Source organism: Carassius gibelio, chromosome B21 (genome assembly GCF_023724105.1).
Source record: "Carassius gibelio isolate Cgi1373 ecotype wild population from Czech Republic chromosome B21, carGib1.2-hapl.c, whole genome shotgun sequence".
Taxonomy (NCBI): domain Eukaryota; kingdom Metazoa; phylum Chordata; class Actinopteri; order Cypriniformes; family Cyprinidae; genus Carassius; species Carassius gibelio.
In genome coordinates, this window is record NC_068416.1 from 5,703,779 (window position 1) to 5,720,613 (window position 16,835).

The 16,835-nt window shown below is 37.6% G+C and overlaps 2 protein-coding genes across 4 annotated transcripts in view; one reads left to right on the forward strand and one right to left on the reverse strand.

Annotated features, from left to right (window-relative positions):
* Positions 1-5,633, forward strand: part of LOC127986493 (SH3 and PX domain-containing protein 2B) — a 31,478-nt gene extending 25,845 nt beyond the window's left edge. For 2 of the 3 annotated variants that reach the window (XM_052588762.1, XM_052588764.1), the window contains 5 exons: positions 1,098-1,215; positions 1,294-1,481; positions 2,061-2,107; positions 2,459-2,584; positions 2,692-5,633. In XM_052588762.1, coding sequence (XP_052444722.1) covers positions 1,098-1,215; positions 1,294-1,481; positions 2,061-2,107; positions 2,459-2,584; positions 2,692-4,128 — 1,916 coding nt within the window. In that variant the 3' untranslated portion in view covers positions 4,129-5,633. The remainder of the gene's footprint in view (positions 1-1,097; positions 1,216-1,293; positions 1,482-2,060; positions 2,108-2,458; positions 2,585-2,691) is intronic. The other variant, XM_052588763.1, reaches the window with a different exon arrangement.
* A 2,818-nt stretch (positions 5,634-8,451) lies between these two features.
* Positions 8,452-16,835, reverse strand: part of LOC127986492 (serine/threonine-protein kinase 10) — a 36,749-nt gene continuing 28,365 nt past the window's right edge. The window contains exons 10-19 of the mRNA XM_052588761.1: positions 16,483-16,604; positions 14,477-14,600; positions 13,367-13,546; positions 12,065-12,157; positions 11,864-11,993; positions 11,653-11,777; positions 11,369-11,557; positions 11,150-11,275; positions 10,040-10,153; positions 8,452-9,528 (exon numbers count right to left, since the gene is read on the reverse strand). Coding sequence (XP_052444721.1) covers positions 9,388-9,528; positions 10,040-10,153; positions 11,150-11,275; positions 11,369-11,557; positions 11,653-11,777; positions 11,864-11,993; positions 12,065-12,157; positions 13,367-13,546; positions 14,477-14,600; positions 16,483-16,604 — 1,344 coding nt within the window. The 3' untranslated portion in view covers positions 8,452-9,387. The remainder of the gene's footprint in view (positions 9,529-10,039; positions 10,154-11,149; positions 11,276-11,368; positions 11,558-11,652; positions 11,778-11,863; positions 11,994-12,064; positions 12,158-13,366; positions 13,547-14,476; positions 14,601-16,482; positions 16,605-16,835) is intronic.

Consider the following 16,835-nt stretch of genomic DNA (forward strand, 5'->3'; position numbering starts at 1 on the left):
ATTGCTGAAGCACATGAAATGCCCCTGTGAATTAAATGGTGTTGCCTGATGCATGACTGATCATGAAAACCCTGTAAATATACAGTAAAAGTCAAACACAATCACAATTTAAACAGATTAAAGGATGTGTTCACCCAAAAATGTTTTAGACCATTCAAGATGTAGATGATTTTTCTTAAGTAGCAGAGTAAAGAAGATTTTTAGTTGAAACCGTGCTCCTTGGCGATCGTAATAGTGTTGTAAATCATTTTTAGTTTCTTGATCGTTTCACTTCATAAGACCAAAATATATCATCAGGAGCCACGGGGATTCATTTTGTGTTCCTTAATATATGTTTTTTTTTTACTTTATCATAGACGGGTAGCCATTGACTTCATTTGACTTGATTTCAGCTAAAAAAAAAAAGTAAAAAATCTAGTTTTATTGTTCTACTGAAGAAAACTGTTACCCATGTCTTGCATTGCAGGTAACAGCCCGCCAGGTGCAGCAAGTAAAACACTTTATAAAAACATTAATTCATAATATCTGTGAAATAATAATGCAATAATACACAATAAAAGATCTCTGTTCAAACTAAAGTTTTCATCTGCCATAGTTTACATGCTTATCTCCAATCATAGATGTAGTTCTATCAAACTTGGTGTGCTCATGCCATGTTTAGATTGTGATTTTGTTGGTAGCATGTGAAAACAACCAGTCTTGTCAGCAGATGTGCATATGCTGTCCATACTTTGAGTCTCTGATCAGATCCTCCCCACCCTCCTTCATCTGCTATTCATTCACTCAAAACAGAAAGAGAAAATGCCGATTACAAGCAGCAAATTAATGTAAAATAAGTGAAAAAGTGAAACTACATCAAATTTACCACTGCATGTTCTCAACTATTCTTGCAAAACATTGAAAGCTCAATGAATCTTCTAAATAATTTTTCAAGCAATTAGAAACGTTCTGGTTGTCGAGCTTCAGTTCCATTATTATATTTGTATACACTTTTGTGCGTTATATAAAGAACATAAGTGGTAAATTGGCTGTAGTGGTTGGACATTATTCATGGATGGCACTCTTAACTTTTTCAAATATGCCTTTCGTATCCTCAGAGGAAAAGTACACCGCAATCTATCCATACTCTGCACGCGATCAAGATGAAATCGATTTGGAGAGAGGCATGACAGTTGAGGTCATTCAAAAAAACTTAGAAGGCTGGTGGAAGATCAGGTAAAATCAAATGCAGATGTCCTCAGAAAAATACTTAACATGCATTTTCTTGGAGCATTCTCCCATGTACCCCCATAGATGCCAAGGAAAAGAGGGCTGGGCCCCGGCGTCCTACCTGAAGAAGGCTGATATCCTCAGTCAGAAGATGGCTGTGGGCGCTCCAGGTCATGCCAGCACTAATGACCTAGATGTGGCTTCTAAACAGCAGAATGCTAACAAGGAGAACCAGCGCGACCGATTTTCACCATTTTCAGAAAGCAAGTGCAGTAAGCAAATATTAGCTTAATTGTAATCTAAAAAATTACAGGTATTAAAGGTCTGAATTTAGCTTTGTGAAATAATGCTGCATAGCAGACGGGCTGCATGAGAATGCAAATTCACTCTCTGACAGTAGGTGGCGCTTATGGAACGGCAGTGATGCACCGTAAACACTGCATTGGAATTCCTAAAAATGTTTTTGGCTAAATGGTAATTGACACAATTTAATACATTCGCCAACAACAATTTTTACTCTCATTTGGTGCTTAGCGAGTTTTAATTTTAGGCTCTGGTTAATAAACTAAAGATTACTCAAATAAGCTGTCATTATTGCTAAATAATCATCTAAACATTTATCAGGGCACCAAATTGAAGGTGAGGTAAAAATAATACTAATGCATTCCAAGTTGTTTCATTCAAAAATATAATGGCCTGATTAGCCCCATTTACATGCTTTATTGTAGAGTACTCTCGGTGCTGGGCTGCATCAAAATTAAAAAAAATGGCAACCACTAACAGTAACAGCCAAGAGTAAGAGAGACCAAAAGATTGTGGCCCTCTAAATTCTGTCCTCTTCTCTTCTGCAGAAGCAGGAGCACGACAGAGACCTCCACCACGCCGGGATCTTTCAATAGTAAGGGTGATCATTTACAATTGCATCTTAAATATTTCTAATTCTTTCTTTAATGTTCTATTGGGGATGAGGTTTGGCTCCAAACTTTATCAAACTCGCCTGCCTGTGACTTTCTAGTAATCCTGAAAACATTAGTTAGCTTGTTCAGGTGTGTGATTAGGCTTGGATATAAACTCTGCAGGAATGTTGACCTTGAGGCCAGAGAACCCCGGAGTTATAGAATTGAGATGCCATTCAAGATTATGGAGTTTGATTGGTTGGAGGAGCAAGGAAACGAGGAAGCAGAAATTTGAGGATTGAGAAGCACCCAAGATTTTGGTATCCTAACTCTTGTCCTGTCTCTTCTTCTAGCCACGAGGTGTGAATCTGCCTAAACCTCCAGTGCCCCCACAAGTAGAGGAGGAGTATTACACCATAGCTGACTTTCAGACGACCATCCCAGATGGTATTAGCTTCCAGGCAGGAGTGAAAGTTGAAGTGAGTATAACAACAGACAAAGTGTTGACTTTAATTTTTTGATTAATTCTCAAATTAACACATCTGGATATTCCACATGCATCTCGTCATTTACCTTGTAATCCCAGGTCATTGAGAAGAACTCTAGTGGCTGGTGGTACATTCAGATCGAAGATAAAGAAGGCTGGGCTCCAGTCACATTCATTGATAAATACAAGAAAACCAGCAATGCTTCTAGGCCTAACTTTTTGGCCCCGGTTCCTGGTGAGATGGGTCAACTGAAGCTTGATGATCCCTCAAGCAATAATACCAACTCTGAGAACAGTTGGTCTAAACCTCTACCAGATGAACCTTCATCCAAGTCTGATTTCTCCACCCGTTCCAAGCTGAGAGAATGGAAGCCCAATGCAGTTAAAGGCAGCTCCCATTTTTCAGGGCCCTTACCTCCTCCTCCATCCTCACCCACGGCTGAAGAGAAGCCAGCTCTACCGCCAAGGAGAGAATCTATCAACAAGAGCCTGGATTTGGAGGACAAACCCAAACCAGACCTTCCTAAACCTCTCCCACCCAAACCACCAGTCCCAGGAGTCATTGTCCCATTGGTGACTCCAAAAGCAGCTCCTCTTAAGCCAGACAAACCCCCAGAGATAAAGGAGGAGAAGAACAAGCAGCTCTACCTGCGCAATGAGATGGGCTTGGAGTGTGGCCACAACATCTCAGTCAAGGAGGTGAAAAAGTTCAACCTTAAGCCTGTGGCCAAGCAGCCTCCCAAACCCAAAGCGGATTCGCAAGAAGACAAGTCCTATCCTGCCAACCCAGCCCCGTTCCTCAAGCCAAAACCAGTGGTTAGACCAAAGCCCCCACCTGCAGCCAAACCAGAGCCAGTGTCCAAGAATGAGCTGGACATCACAAACCTTCGGAGTAAGCTTCGTCCATCTAAACCTCCAGAGTTCGGCAGCAACTCGACTGATCCCAACCAGCAGAGTGATCCTCCCCCGAATAATGGCAGAACAAACGAAGAGTCAAAGTTCCCCAACAAACTACAAAACGGTCATGATTCATCAGAAACTACTAGACCACCACCAACAACAGCCCCCAAAGATCCTCCCCAGAGGCCTTCTGTGCTACCTAGAAGACCTCCTCCACCAAAGAAGATCTCTGAGCTGGCCGGTCCTACAGACAACAGAGCTCCCCAAAAAGACTTGCCGGAGGCCAAGCCAGCCATCCCTCCTCAAATCAGACCCCCACCACCCAAAACAAAACCAAAGGAGAAGGAGGAACCCAAGGCAAAAGTACCTGTGCCACCAAAGCCCCACATTAAGACAGAAAAACCTGCGCCTCCAAGAGACAAACTCCCACCTCTTATCAAGGATCCGGCCAAGGAGGAGCTGTACTTAGCCGTGGCGGACTTTGAAGGAGACGAGCAGACATCTGGCTTTAAAGAGGGCACAGTTTTCGAAGTTCTGGAGAAAAGTAGCAGCGGCTGGTGGTTTTGTAAAAACGTGAGCGATGGGCCAGTGATGGAGGGCTGGTTCCCTTCCAATTACCTGACCAAGAAACCTTAGGTACTCTTGACATGGCTGCCTAAAGAAATCTTATTTAATTAACATCCTTTATTTATGGATACCTTTTTTTTAAATGACATTCCATCCTTTGCAAGTTCAAACAGGCCATAATAATTTGTTTGCTTGCTTTTTTGTAACTCTTTTCCCTTTTGGGGAAAAACCATGTGTGCTTTCATATGTTAGCACTGAACATCAAGGCTCTTGCCTTGATTCTTATATTAATCAAACATTATATGTATCGCTAAAGGTTTAAGTGACTAGCAATATATAAATGACTTTTCGCAGCCTTCATGATATTGTGCCTCAAAATATGCAAAGTGCTTTTGCCGTAGATTATGCAAAACGTGACGTCTGAGCAGTGTCTATCAGCAGATTCGAAATTCAATATTACGCCTACTATGAATCCGTATAAGTAGCAGGCTTGAGCTTACATGGCATAGCCTGGAGTACTTGTTAAACTAGCTTCATTTCATTTCGAAGCTTTTAGTTTACAAAAATTAGTCCGCTTTTTTGTTCTAACACTAAAAAGACTTTACGAATCATGTTGCTTATTTATCTACTTTGTTTTTTTGTTTCAGTCTGCACTTTTTTATAGACTTTGCATAGAAGTCTACACTGCAGAACCGATGAGTAAAGGGAAGGTGCAAAACAAGGAGAAACGGGAAACAAACACATGGCCTTAAGGTTTACAGAACAGTGGCATCCATTTCTAGTTTAATTTTCACAGTTGATTTGTCACATGAATGTTCTAGTAAACATTGATTTTAAAAAGCAGCCCCTTTTGCAGTACCAATCATACATTAGTGAATAACAGAATACCTCAGCCATGATATCGTTATTATTTTATATGTCAGTATTGCCCTAACAAAGCATTTTCATATCACTGACAAAGGTGCTTAGATATTTTACAGTCATTGTCAGATGTTTTAACATTCATGCTCGACTGGTTTCAAGCATACATTTGATAAACATGTTTATTTTTAACACTACATTTGAAAATGTGGTTTATTATGTTACTGAAATATTTCTTGTCTTTTTTGACTATTTTGTTTTCCATTCATTTATCCGAAAAAGTGTTAAATAGGTGCCCAGTCTGACCCGACAATACCAGGAGTACTGCTCATTTTGCTCTTTGGTCATCAGCTCCTAGTTGCTATGAAATGCATTCATACTCCAATCAACTCGATCTATTAAATAATGTGTGTGAGTTTGGCAAGGATAATGGAAGGTGTTTGTGAAGTTGAGAAACTATTGCAAGAAAATTAGTATGAGGAAAAAAGTATAATATGAAGGATAACAGAGAGAAGAGAGTAAATATTCAACAGAATATGTTGAAACTCAAACCAGATAAAAAAAAAAAAAAAGAAACAAAGGCAAGATGACATGGGTAACCTGTTTGTGTGTATTTTTTAAGCATTTCTGTGATGTTTTGTCCTTTAGTATTTCAAGTTTGATTTTTAACTTTGTCTTAATGTAAATCAAATAAACATTTCAAATAGTCAAAATGTTTTTATTATTATTTTGAGCAATTCCATTTATATTGGTATTAAACTGTAAGTGAGAGTTTCAACAGTACATTTTTTGTCCTTTATACAACTGTCTTTCTTGAGGTTTCTGGTTTATTTATAGATTTTATGAAAACATAATTTTTAATGCCAAAAAATAAATAAAACTGAAGTTCGGAAGGCAGGGGTTTCAAACTCTTCGAAATGTTGTTCAACTTGCAAGAGACCACTTTCCTAAAAGTAAGCAATAAAGGAGAGCTGAACGTTTTTTGGGGGGTTTTATAGATGTATGTTTTTTCCTCAGAATGATTTACACATATATCTCTTGCAGTATCAACAATTGGGAATGAAACACTAAAATAAAGGTGATTTAATATATATAGACTACAGTCTTTAGAATTTGGTAATTATCAAATGATGTAGCTAAACTTTGATCTGCATTGTCTAAATTTGATGTGTTTACTTAGACCTCTTTTTTTTATGGAAAACCAAGATAACTTTTTTCACCATTATTTTTTGGATGTTCGGATGAGATAATTTTACATGGACGTAACAAGACTTACAAAGTGTTTAAAATGAAGGCAGAAACAGGAGTACCTTACATCTTTGATTTATCAAATTTTATTGAATATAACTTAATGCACTTTGTGAACTAGTAAACTGTTTTTACAATGTTATGGTTCCTTTTAAAGGAAACATCTTGGGTTATGTATGTAACCATGTTTCCCTCAGAAGGGAACGAGACACTGCATCCTCGAGGAGTCACTATGGGGAACGCCTTCACCATGACCGATGTCTGAAGCATGCATCTAAACCCCACAATATCATTGGTCGGTGACAGCCTGTGACATCATCACCTGGTGCGACCACAGTATAAAAGGGTGCTGGGATTAACACGTCATCTGCTTCTTCTTCTGAAGCTTATGTGCGATGCATGGCAAGGGAACTAGAGGTCGCAGTATCTTGTAACCTGAGACGTTCCCTTCTGAGGGAACTTCGAATTGCATCCTCTAGGGGTCGCTGTGGGGAATGGTATACCAACACTGCCATGATGAGGGGAGTGCATACCAAACTTTCATTTTGGAGTAAAGTTGAACCGTTTGGTTAAGATCATTTTGTGTTTGGATGGCTGTGCTAATTGGTTTGAGAACAGGTATGTTGCCCTGGAGAAAAGTGTAAAATCAACTGAGAAAAACTAATATCCTAATGATTTTGGCATAGAAGAAAAATCTATAATTTGACCATACAATGTATTTTTAGCTATGGCTACAAATATGCCTATATGCTATTTATGACTGCTTTTGTGCCGTGGGGTCACAATTCTCAATGGGAACAAAGAAAAGAAGATTGAAATGACTTGAACATTGAGTCCAACTTGTCTGTTAGTTTCTTAGTTTTGCAAAATCTGCCTTCAACATGGACGCTTCTGAAAACAAAAATTATTAAATTACCTGTGGTTAAAAAGCAGGATCAAAATATGAAATTAAGAATACAACTGGTTTGAATTCCTGCTTAAATTCCAGAGTCATGTTTTCCAATAGGTTTTGTTGAGCAGTGATGAATGGCCTGCAGGGGGCAGCAGAGCTCAGAAATCTGACATTTAATTGAGTAATATTTCTCTTTTTCATTGAGTAATATGACACCAGGAAGAGTTTTCTTTGTGGTTTCAGATGAATCACAGCCTTGTGCAGGGTCACATTGATTTTTAAAAAGCTTCTCTAAGTAATATTGAGTGACTCTGACACTGCAGCCACAATATGAGCAGATTTTAGAAATGTAAACCAGGGATATTTAAACAAGGAATTCATTATGATGACTGTGTATTGATGCAAACTGATCCCTAAATGGTTTTAATACAATCAGAAATCACACTAAGAAAAATTGTAAAAAAATAAATAAATAAACAGACCAACACAGTATTCTATATAAAAAAAAAAAAAAGATGTGGAAAGACTGAATCCAACATTATTTTTCTAGTTGCATTCAATGTTTTCATAAAACCGAGGATATACTGTACACATTACTGCTTTTTTAAATATTATTAATTTCTATGTTTGTGCGTTTGGATGTTGATCTTTACTTTTTCTAATTAGGATTTTTATTTCGCATTTTGAGCACAAATGAAGTGTTTTCTGTGCTACAGGTCACCGGCAACTAAAACTAACCAAAAAACACTTAGAAAAGCAGCAAACATGTAATAATATTAGTAATACAGACAGTGGTTTCATTCATAATTAACTACAAATTAAATCAGATTTGTGGAGCAGAACTACCTGTTGAATAAAGTGAAATATTAATCAATCTCACATCAATAATGGACTAAAACCTACTTTGACCTCTAGGTGGCGCAACAGGTTTTCTTTTTTCTTCTTATTTCAAATACTGTACATCACAGTTGGAATGGAGACTTTCTTTTTATTTATTAATTTTTTAAGACTACCAGATTTATACAATTTAAAGTACAGCAAAAAATTTAAATTCTGTCATCATTTATTCACCTGATCGTTGATTGATCCAAACCGGTTTGATGTCTGTTCTTCTGTTGAACAAGACATTTTAAAGAATGTTGACGGCAGCCATTGACTTTCAAGTGGAAAATACTACGGAAGTCAATGGCTACGGTCAACTGATTCTTTAAAATATAATTATTATTATTGTTCAGCAGAATAAAGAAACTTGTACAGGTTTGGATCAACATGAGGTTGAGCAAAATAGAATAGAATTTAGCCTTTTTGAACTAAAACCCATTTTATAAAAAGTTACTTCTAATGCCAAGTCCTCAAAGACAGTGATCAAAACCAAAAGAACTGTAAGGATGAATAATAAACATCTCATTTATTATAGATACTCTGGTTGGACACTTTCATACATCATCCACACTGAACCTATGGCTACACAGAGTTACAGACTCAGAAAAGAAAGAAAAAAAGTAAAATCCTCGTACCTTCAGGCTTCAGGTATTGGCTGTGTAAATAGATATCCTTAAAATGGCTAAAGAATGGAAGTTGTTGTAAAATAACACCTGTATAAAAGCTGAAGGCAGCAACATATTGCACTTTGGTTAGGTGACAGTGCTTTAGACAGCAACATATAACAAATGATAAATAATAAACTCAAGAAAACATGCATGAAAAGCTCATTTCTGAAGCCGTGGGTCTCATCGCTCTCGTCCAGTGTGATGCATTTACAGTAAATGTGCCACTGACAGTCAATAACTCACATATTGGTGAACATTGCAGATTAATAAAAATAGCAAACTAGTTGCTGTCTAAAACATAAAACGACAACAAAACATTCGGTAAAATAATGTACCAATTAAAATGTACACTTTTTCACTTTAGTAAAGAAAGACTTAAAAATAAAATCAGCATTTAAACATTTGTACAAGGAAACTGGTTATAAAAGAAAAGTGATGAGTTGCAATATATATTAAATGATCATAGAAAAAATACAATATATAAGAATATGCAAGATTTGTGCAATATATTTGGCAATGCAATTTTTGCTAACTTGAAAATAATATGACAACAGTAGCTTTTAAATAAACGAAGGCGCAAGGAAACGACGCCGTTCAATGTTTCTTACTCACCAGTAGAAAATCCCTGCGTTTGAATGAATGCATCAATACACTTTCATCTCTGTTGGTCACTATTGAATGAATGAAGGTGAGTGTACTCTAAAGAGACGCTGTGTTTGTCAGTATCTGTGTTTCTTTGGCTTCAGCGTCATGTGGTTGAAGTTTCTCGTGCTTGACTCATGTGGTGGACGAATCGACGTACGGGACGAACTTTGTGAGTCTGTTTGGTGAGCCGACGTTCTGACACTGGGAATCTTCACTCATCTTGAAGAAAAGCTCCTGCTCTTTCTTCCTCAGGTTCAGTTCTTCCTCTAGGACCTGAGAGAGAGAGAGAGAGAGAGAGAGAGAGAGGAAACGACAACAACACATTAGACTTCAACTGAGATTATCCACATCAGACAATAACATCTTCCCTCTCATTACTGTCAAACCAGTTTCATTTAAACCGTAGTCACTATACAAGTTAATGCATTGCTTTAATGCCTTTATATTATAATAAAAAAAAATTCAGCAATCTAATATTACTATATATATATATATATATATCGTTTTTTCAGCAGCAAATCAGCCTATTAGAATGGTTTCTGAAGATCATGTGATGCTTAAGACTGGAGTTATGATCGCTGCAATAAATTACAGTAGAACGGATTAATAGGCCTGTATTAAAAAGGCGTAATATTAAAATATAAAAACTGTGTTTATAATTGCAATATTTAACAACTTTTCCCCCAGTCAAATGATCAAATGCAGTCTTGGTGAGCGGAATAGACTTCCGAGCCCAATCTTTTGACCTGTAGTGTGTAATTAATGTGTTTGGTGAAGCGCAGACCTTCTTCCTGGGCTTGAGGCATTCCCTCCACTCCTTCAGCTGCTGGTTGTGCTGCTCGTCCAGAGACTTCAGGCGCTGCGTCTCGTTTTCTATCAGCAGGTGACACTTCTCGTTCTGCAGGAGACAATCACACAGATCAGGCTGCGGAAACACTAATAGACACACACAGCTTTTTCGTTTGACAGAGGTTTCTGAATATGAATGTGAAATTGGAATTAGAGGGATTTGAAAACGATGCATGTTTAATGGTGTGGTGTATATTATATTGATATATATTTATGTTTATACTAGTATGTGCTGTTCACTTTCTAAAGATATACTGGATGATCATTTGTAAACATTGCAAACAAATTTCACCTAGTGGAAATGTTCGATACCGCAGCCAAACAAAATGCTCATGAAAGCTCATTTTTTTGTGATATCAATCTCAAATTTGGAACACAACATCTTTGGATTTCTAACAGGTTTAAAGTAAAACATGTTTTAGAAAATAAGTAATTAGAGTTTTTGGATCTGAGTGGCTCATTAGTGTGTACTTTACTAGATCATTTATTTGAAAATTAAAAAATATTTAAAACATTTAAAATAATTATTCTTCATGAAAACAACAAAAAAATCTGCATCATGTATCTAACTTATCACTTTCGAGTTAGAGTTGAGTGTCATCAGGAAAGCAGTGATATTAAAAGCCATGTTTCTCAATGACATAACCTAGTGGTGCCATTTAAACAGAGAAGAGAAGGGGTCCAAGAACTGAGCCCTGAGGCACCCCAGTAGTTAGATATTGCAACTTTAAAACCTGACCTCTCCAAGATACTTGGAGTGTGACCGTCTATATATGATACCATGTAGACAGAAGAGAAGTGGTCCAAGAACTGAACCCTGAGGCACCCCGGTAGTTAGATATTGCGACTCAGACACCTCACTCTCCAAGATACCTGAGGTGTGACCGTCTATATATGATGCCATGTAGACAGAATAGAAGTGGTCCAAGAACAGAACCCTGAGGCACCCCAGTAGTTAGATATTGCGACTCAGACACCTCACCTCTCCAAGATACTTGGAGTGTGACCGTCTATTAGAAAGACCAGCATGAAGAGTTTAGTTCACCTGCAGCTGCTGCAGTTCTCTGGCGTTTCCCTCGCATTCGCTGATCTTCTCCCTCATCTGGTTCTCGTGTTTCTGCTGCTGGTGCAAGCGTTCTGCCTTCTGCCTCTTCTCCTCCAGCCTGGAGAACTGAAGGCCAGAGATAGAGAGAGAGAGAGAGATGAGATGAGGGTCTCTCAGAGGAGGACACATACTGTACGGGCGGCTGGAGACATGCTTTACCTGCTTGGTCTTCTCACGGTCTTCTGAGGAGCTCCCGCTGGACTGGATCCTCAGGCTCTTCTTGAACATGGCCATGCGTGTTTTGGCCTCACTGCGCTGGATCTTGGGCAGCCTGTTCTTCTCCTGCTGCTGTCGGGCCTTGAGGAGCTCGATCATACGCTGGTTGTAGCACTGCATCTGCTCCTGCTCCTGTGACAGGACACATAGACACGGGTCAGACACGGTCCAGCCTTACCCCATTCAACCAAGGTTGTTTAAAGTGCTGTACAAGCATGCTTGCAGACCTTCTCGTGTTTCTTGAGGAGCTGGTGTCTCTGCAGGAAGTACTGGTCCTTCAGCTGCTGTTTGAGGAGCTGGTGTCTCTCGTGCAAGTTCTTCTCTTCCAGATCCCAGATTGTGGCCTCTCGCTCTGACACACAACAGCAGCACTTGTAAGCATGCAGTCTATGTAAAACCTGGTTTGGTAAGGATGCTGTGATCTGAGTGCATTTATACCTCGGAGCAGATTCTGTTTCTTGATGAGACACTGGCGCTCCGTCTCGGAGATCTCCCGCTTGTTCTGAGCGATGATGCTCTTCAGAGTCGAGTCCAGAAAATCCCTCTGATCTGCCAGGAACTTCTCTTCCTGCGCAGAGAAGAGTCAGGAACCAAAACGAGACACACCGTTGTGCACACAGCTTCAAGAATTTCACTAACCTCGTCTGATTTCATCTGCTGGAAGTTGTTCATTTTGATCTTCAGGCTGTCTTTCCTCTGACTCCTGGGCAGCTTCTCCACTTCTTGTTTGACCTGAGATGAAAAATGTTTCAAATTAGACACAATTCAAAGTTAACTACAACGACCCCAAGTCCTTTATGATTTAAAAACGTCACAAATGTTAATGCATTAGATAATCGATCAGACGTAACAGTTAGAACAAAGACTTTTCAATCTTTGAGATGCATTTTAAAGTTGAATTTTGCATTAGTTTTGAAACGTCGGTGGCGGTCAGGCACTTTTTTTTGCAAAAAAACCTAGTCATAGTTTGTCATTTATTAAAATTTCAATATACAGCTGTAAGTTATTGTTTTTTTAGTTTTTCTCAAAATCAAACATATTGCTACTAGATGTTTACTCTATAGAAAAAAACAAAACAGTCAGTGCATTGATAAACTCACATTTAATATTTTTTTCTGTCATATTATCATCCACAATGCTTTAAAAAAAAAAAATTTCCGTCTAATTTGGTTATCTTTTGATAAAAAAAGCACGTATATATTTCAGAAAATAAGTTATATCTATATATTAAATATATTTATTTATATCATAAAATATATGCATTTATATGAATGAAAGGTTTCAACACTTTCACCGTTCACAAAGTCTTTATTACCACTTTTTATTTTAGATACAGTTCTAGAATATAATTTATGCATTTTAATGTATTTCTCAGTTCATTTCATTATTATAATAATAATAATTATTATTATTATTATTATGGAAAATGAAAGTATTACTCAAAGTAAATAATTACTAGTGACTAATTACATCTTTAACAATGTTATTAAATTACTGTACAAATCACTCTCTCCGAAAATGTAGTTGCTTATTACTAATTACTTTCTAAATCCTAGATCAAAATTAATGAATGATACAAGGAATTAACCTAATTAATGCTTATTAATACTTAATTAACTCACCAAAGTATTTAAAGTGAGAAGGTACATAAAAAGCATGCATTTTAAGCTTAGACTTGTGTCTATGTTGATGCTAAATCCAATACTGTATTGTGTTTTATATTAATGTTCAACAGCCTATACACAGTATTACATTTAATTACATAAGAAGTAAAGAAATAAGAGTAATCCCTTACTAAATTACAGTAACTATGTATTTAGTAACTAGTTTCCCCCTTATAATAAATAGCATTAATAAAGCATTAATGTATTGTTGGCAGTTGTGTCAAGGAAAGTTTGAGAGATCACTGAAATGACAGTAAAGTGCAGTTTTAACTCGGACCTCTTTCTTGCGGTGTTTCATCTGGTCCAGGAACTTGTTGTAGGCTTTCTCTTGTTCTGCGCGGATGCGTTTGCCTTCGTCTCGCAGGTGCACCGTGTGCTCCGTCTCCATTTTCTCGATGGTCTGCTTCTGCTGCTTCTCTAACGTCTCCAGCTCTGTGTCGTAGTATTTCCTCTTGGCCTGTGAGCGATATATATCAGCACTATTCACTGACATTTTATTTAAGAGTGCAATATGTGTCTCTGCAGCACAGAAGCAGTTATAAGTAGCACATTGTATGGGTCACAATTATACTTTTTTTTTTTTTATGCCAAAAATTAAGCACCTTGCAAATTTCCTACCATAGAAATATATCAAAACTTAATTTTTGATTAGTAATTTGCATTGCTAAGAACTTCATTTGAACAACTTTAAAGATGATTTTTGTGCAACTTCTATTAACGTCAGACACTACAGACCAATGCTTTTATTTATTTTGTTCCCAAACTGGGAATTTTAAGTGCAACCATAACATGTCTTCTTTTAGACAGAAAGAAAACATCCAAAAATACACATCTGATGTTTAGATTTCAATTCTAATAAATGTTTTCTTATGCACTGAGCCAAAAGCACTTGCATACACAATAGTCCAGTTCTGTTGCCGTCTATGTATAATAATAAACCATTCACCTGATTTATATAACATTTAATATTTATAGTGAATAATACTATTTATAGTGAATGGGTGCCGTCAGAATGAGAATCCAAACAGCTGATAAAACATCACAATAATCCACAGACAAAAGATGAAACAAATACAGCATTAAGATGTTTTTACGCTGCTTGATCTGTGCAGATTTCTCTCCTGATTCAGACCAGTACACTTTTTCACTGGAGGAAGCGTCTTTATTTGAGTTAAAAACATCTTAATTGATGATGTGAACTGATGGACTGGAGTGCTGTGGATTATTGTGATGTTTTATCAGCTGTCATTCTGACGGCACCCATTCACTGCAGAGCATCCATTGCTGAGATGCTATGACATTTCTCCAGATCTGATGAAGAATCAAACTCATCCTAATCTCAGATGGCCTTGATGGGACAGTGATCTGATGTAGTGTAGCGACTCACGTTCATCTCCTGGTCGAACCTGCGCTGCATCTGCTCCCACTGCTCCTTCAGCTTCAGCGTGAGTAAAGCCTGAGCGCGGTGTTGCTCCTTCTGCAGCAGACGCAGATCTCGCAGCTCCTGACGCCTGCGTGTGTCAATCAACAAACATCACCTGTTACACAACAACCTGTAATCCCAAAACTGCGTGAGATTGCTTCTTCTGTCAAACATCTGTTTGAAATGTCTGTACAATGGAAGCCAATGTGGATTAGTTACTTCTTCTGTGTTCTGCAGACAGTGATACGGCTTAGGAACGACAGCACGGTGAGTAAATGATGAGAGAATACTCACTTTCGGGCGACTGTCCCTTTAAGCGGAACATTTGAAAACACACATGTGACCCCGGAGCACAAATGGTGTATTTGTAGCAATATACAACAATGCATTCATTGTATGGGTCAAAATGATACATTTTAACATTAGGATATTAAGTAAAGATCATGTTCCATGAAGATATTTTCTCTGTTTCCTACCGTAAATATATCAAAACTAATTTTTTTCTCAGTAATATGCATTGCCAAAAACATAATTTGAACAACTTTAAAGATGATTTTTTCAATATTTCAATTTTTTTGCTCCCTCAGATTCCAGATTTTCAAATACTGTCCTCCTCACAAACCACACACATCAATGGAAAGATGATTTATTCAAGATGCATGAATTTCAGTTTTAGAAAAACGACCCTCTTGACTGGTTTTGTGCTCCGGGTCACATGTGAAGTCTCCCGCCGACCCAAGAATGCTCAGAATGTGGCGGCAGAGGAGTCTGACACCCCCAGCTCATTCAGGACATGACTGCACTGACAGCAGAACACCAGAGGAATGTCCCACACTCACATCTAATGTGAAGCCTGTCATACTTCACCAGCACAGAACCAGAAGAGAGAGAGAAAGACATTACCGTATACAAGGCTAGATAGACTAATGTTCTTTGTCTTTATGTAAATATAGCCTTTAATACAATTCATTTAAATAATTATAATAATAAATTCCATATGTATGCCATTCAAAAGTTTAGGATCAGTTTTTTTTTTTTTTTTAATCATCAATGCTGCATTTATTTGATTAAAAAAATATAATGTTTTTAAATATTTGTACAATTTAAAATTACGTTTTGTATTTCAATATATTTTAAAATATAATTTATTTCTATAATGTGTTTATTTCTATTTCTACTCCATTATACAAGTAATGACGTATAGAAGTAACAATGTACACTACCATTCAAAAGTCTGAGGGCAGAGCATCTTTTCATTTTTGTTTTAGATAAATTAATACTTTTAATCAGAAAGGATGTGTTAAATTAATAAAAAGTGATACTTAAGACTTATATTCTTTGAAAATATTGATATTTTGAATAAAGATCGAAGAATCCTGAAAACGTTTCCTCAAAAAATATATCATCCTTGAATCACAGGAATAAATTCTGTTTAAGGTATATTAAAATAGCAAAAATATTTCACATTATTATTAAAAATTTTTCAGTATTTTTCATCAAATAAACGCAGCCTTGATGAGCAAAAGAAACGCGAGAATCTTACTGATGACAAACTTTGAATGGCAAAATCTGAATCTTGATTTTAGGGTCAAATCCGTCCTGTACGAGGTGTTGTTTGTGCTCTCGTCAGGGGATGTAACATCACATGTGAGTTCTCCATCACACCAGAAGATGGCAGAAGTGTGTGTGTGTGTGTGTATCAGCAGCTGAGGTGTTTCACAGCAATCTAGATGATGGATTGATCTGTTTAAGGGAGATCTGATCTCTCCGTTTGTCCTTTAAAAGCAGCCCACTTCCTCCGGCTCCACACAAAGCTTCCCTTGTGTATTTATGTCTCGTTTGGAAAGGACAAGGTCTCGGACCTGAGACTGAAATAGTCTGTTTACTCAGCCGAGATCCAAGATCAAGTGGAAAAATGCTGCTAGGTTTTTTTTTTATTTTTAAGAGTTTGCTAAAGAGCGTGAACTTGCCTGAGGAACCTCATCTCCTCGTCTTTCTTCTCGTCGTCAGAGATGATTTTGGAGGTGGTGACGCTCAGCTCCACACCGTCCACCAGGAACTTACGCGTGCGCTTCAGCGTCTTCTTGTTGTCCTGGAGGAAAGATAAACCAGAGAGAAATGGCAGTGAGGACACGGAGGCTGTCGTGGGTGCGGAAGCAGGATTTTAAAGAACTGGGGATTTAAGAAATACAAATAAAATACACGCAGAAGAAGAACTTGGTGGCAAATTATTAAACAAACCATTAAAATAAACGCAATATTTAAAATAAAATGCATGTTACCTGACGATTTGAACACACTTGAGGTACAGTCAATGGAACAA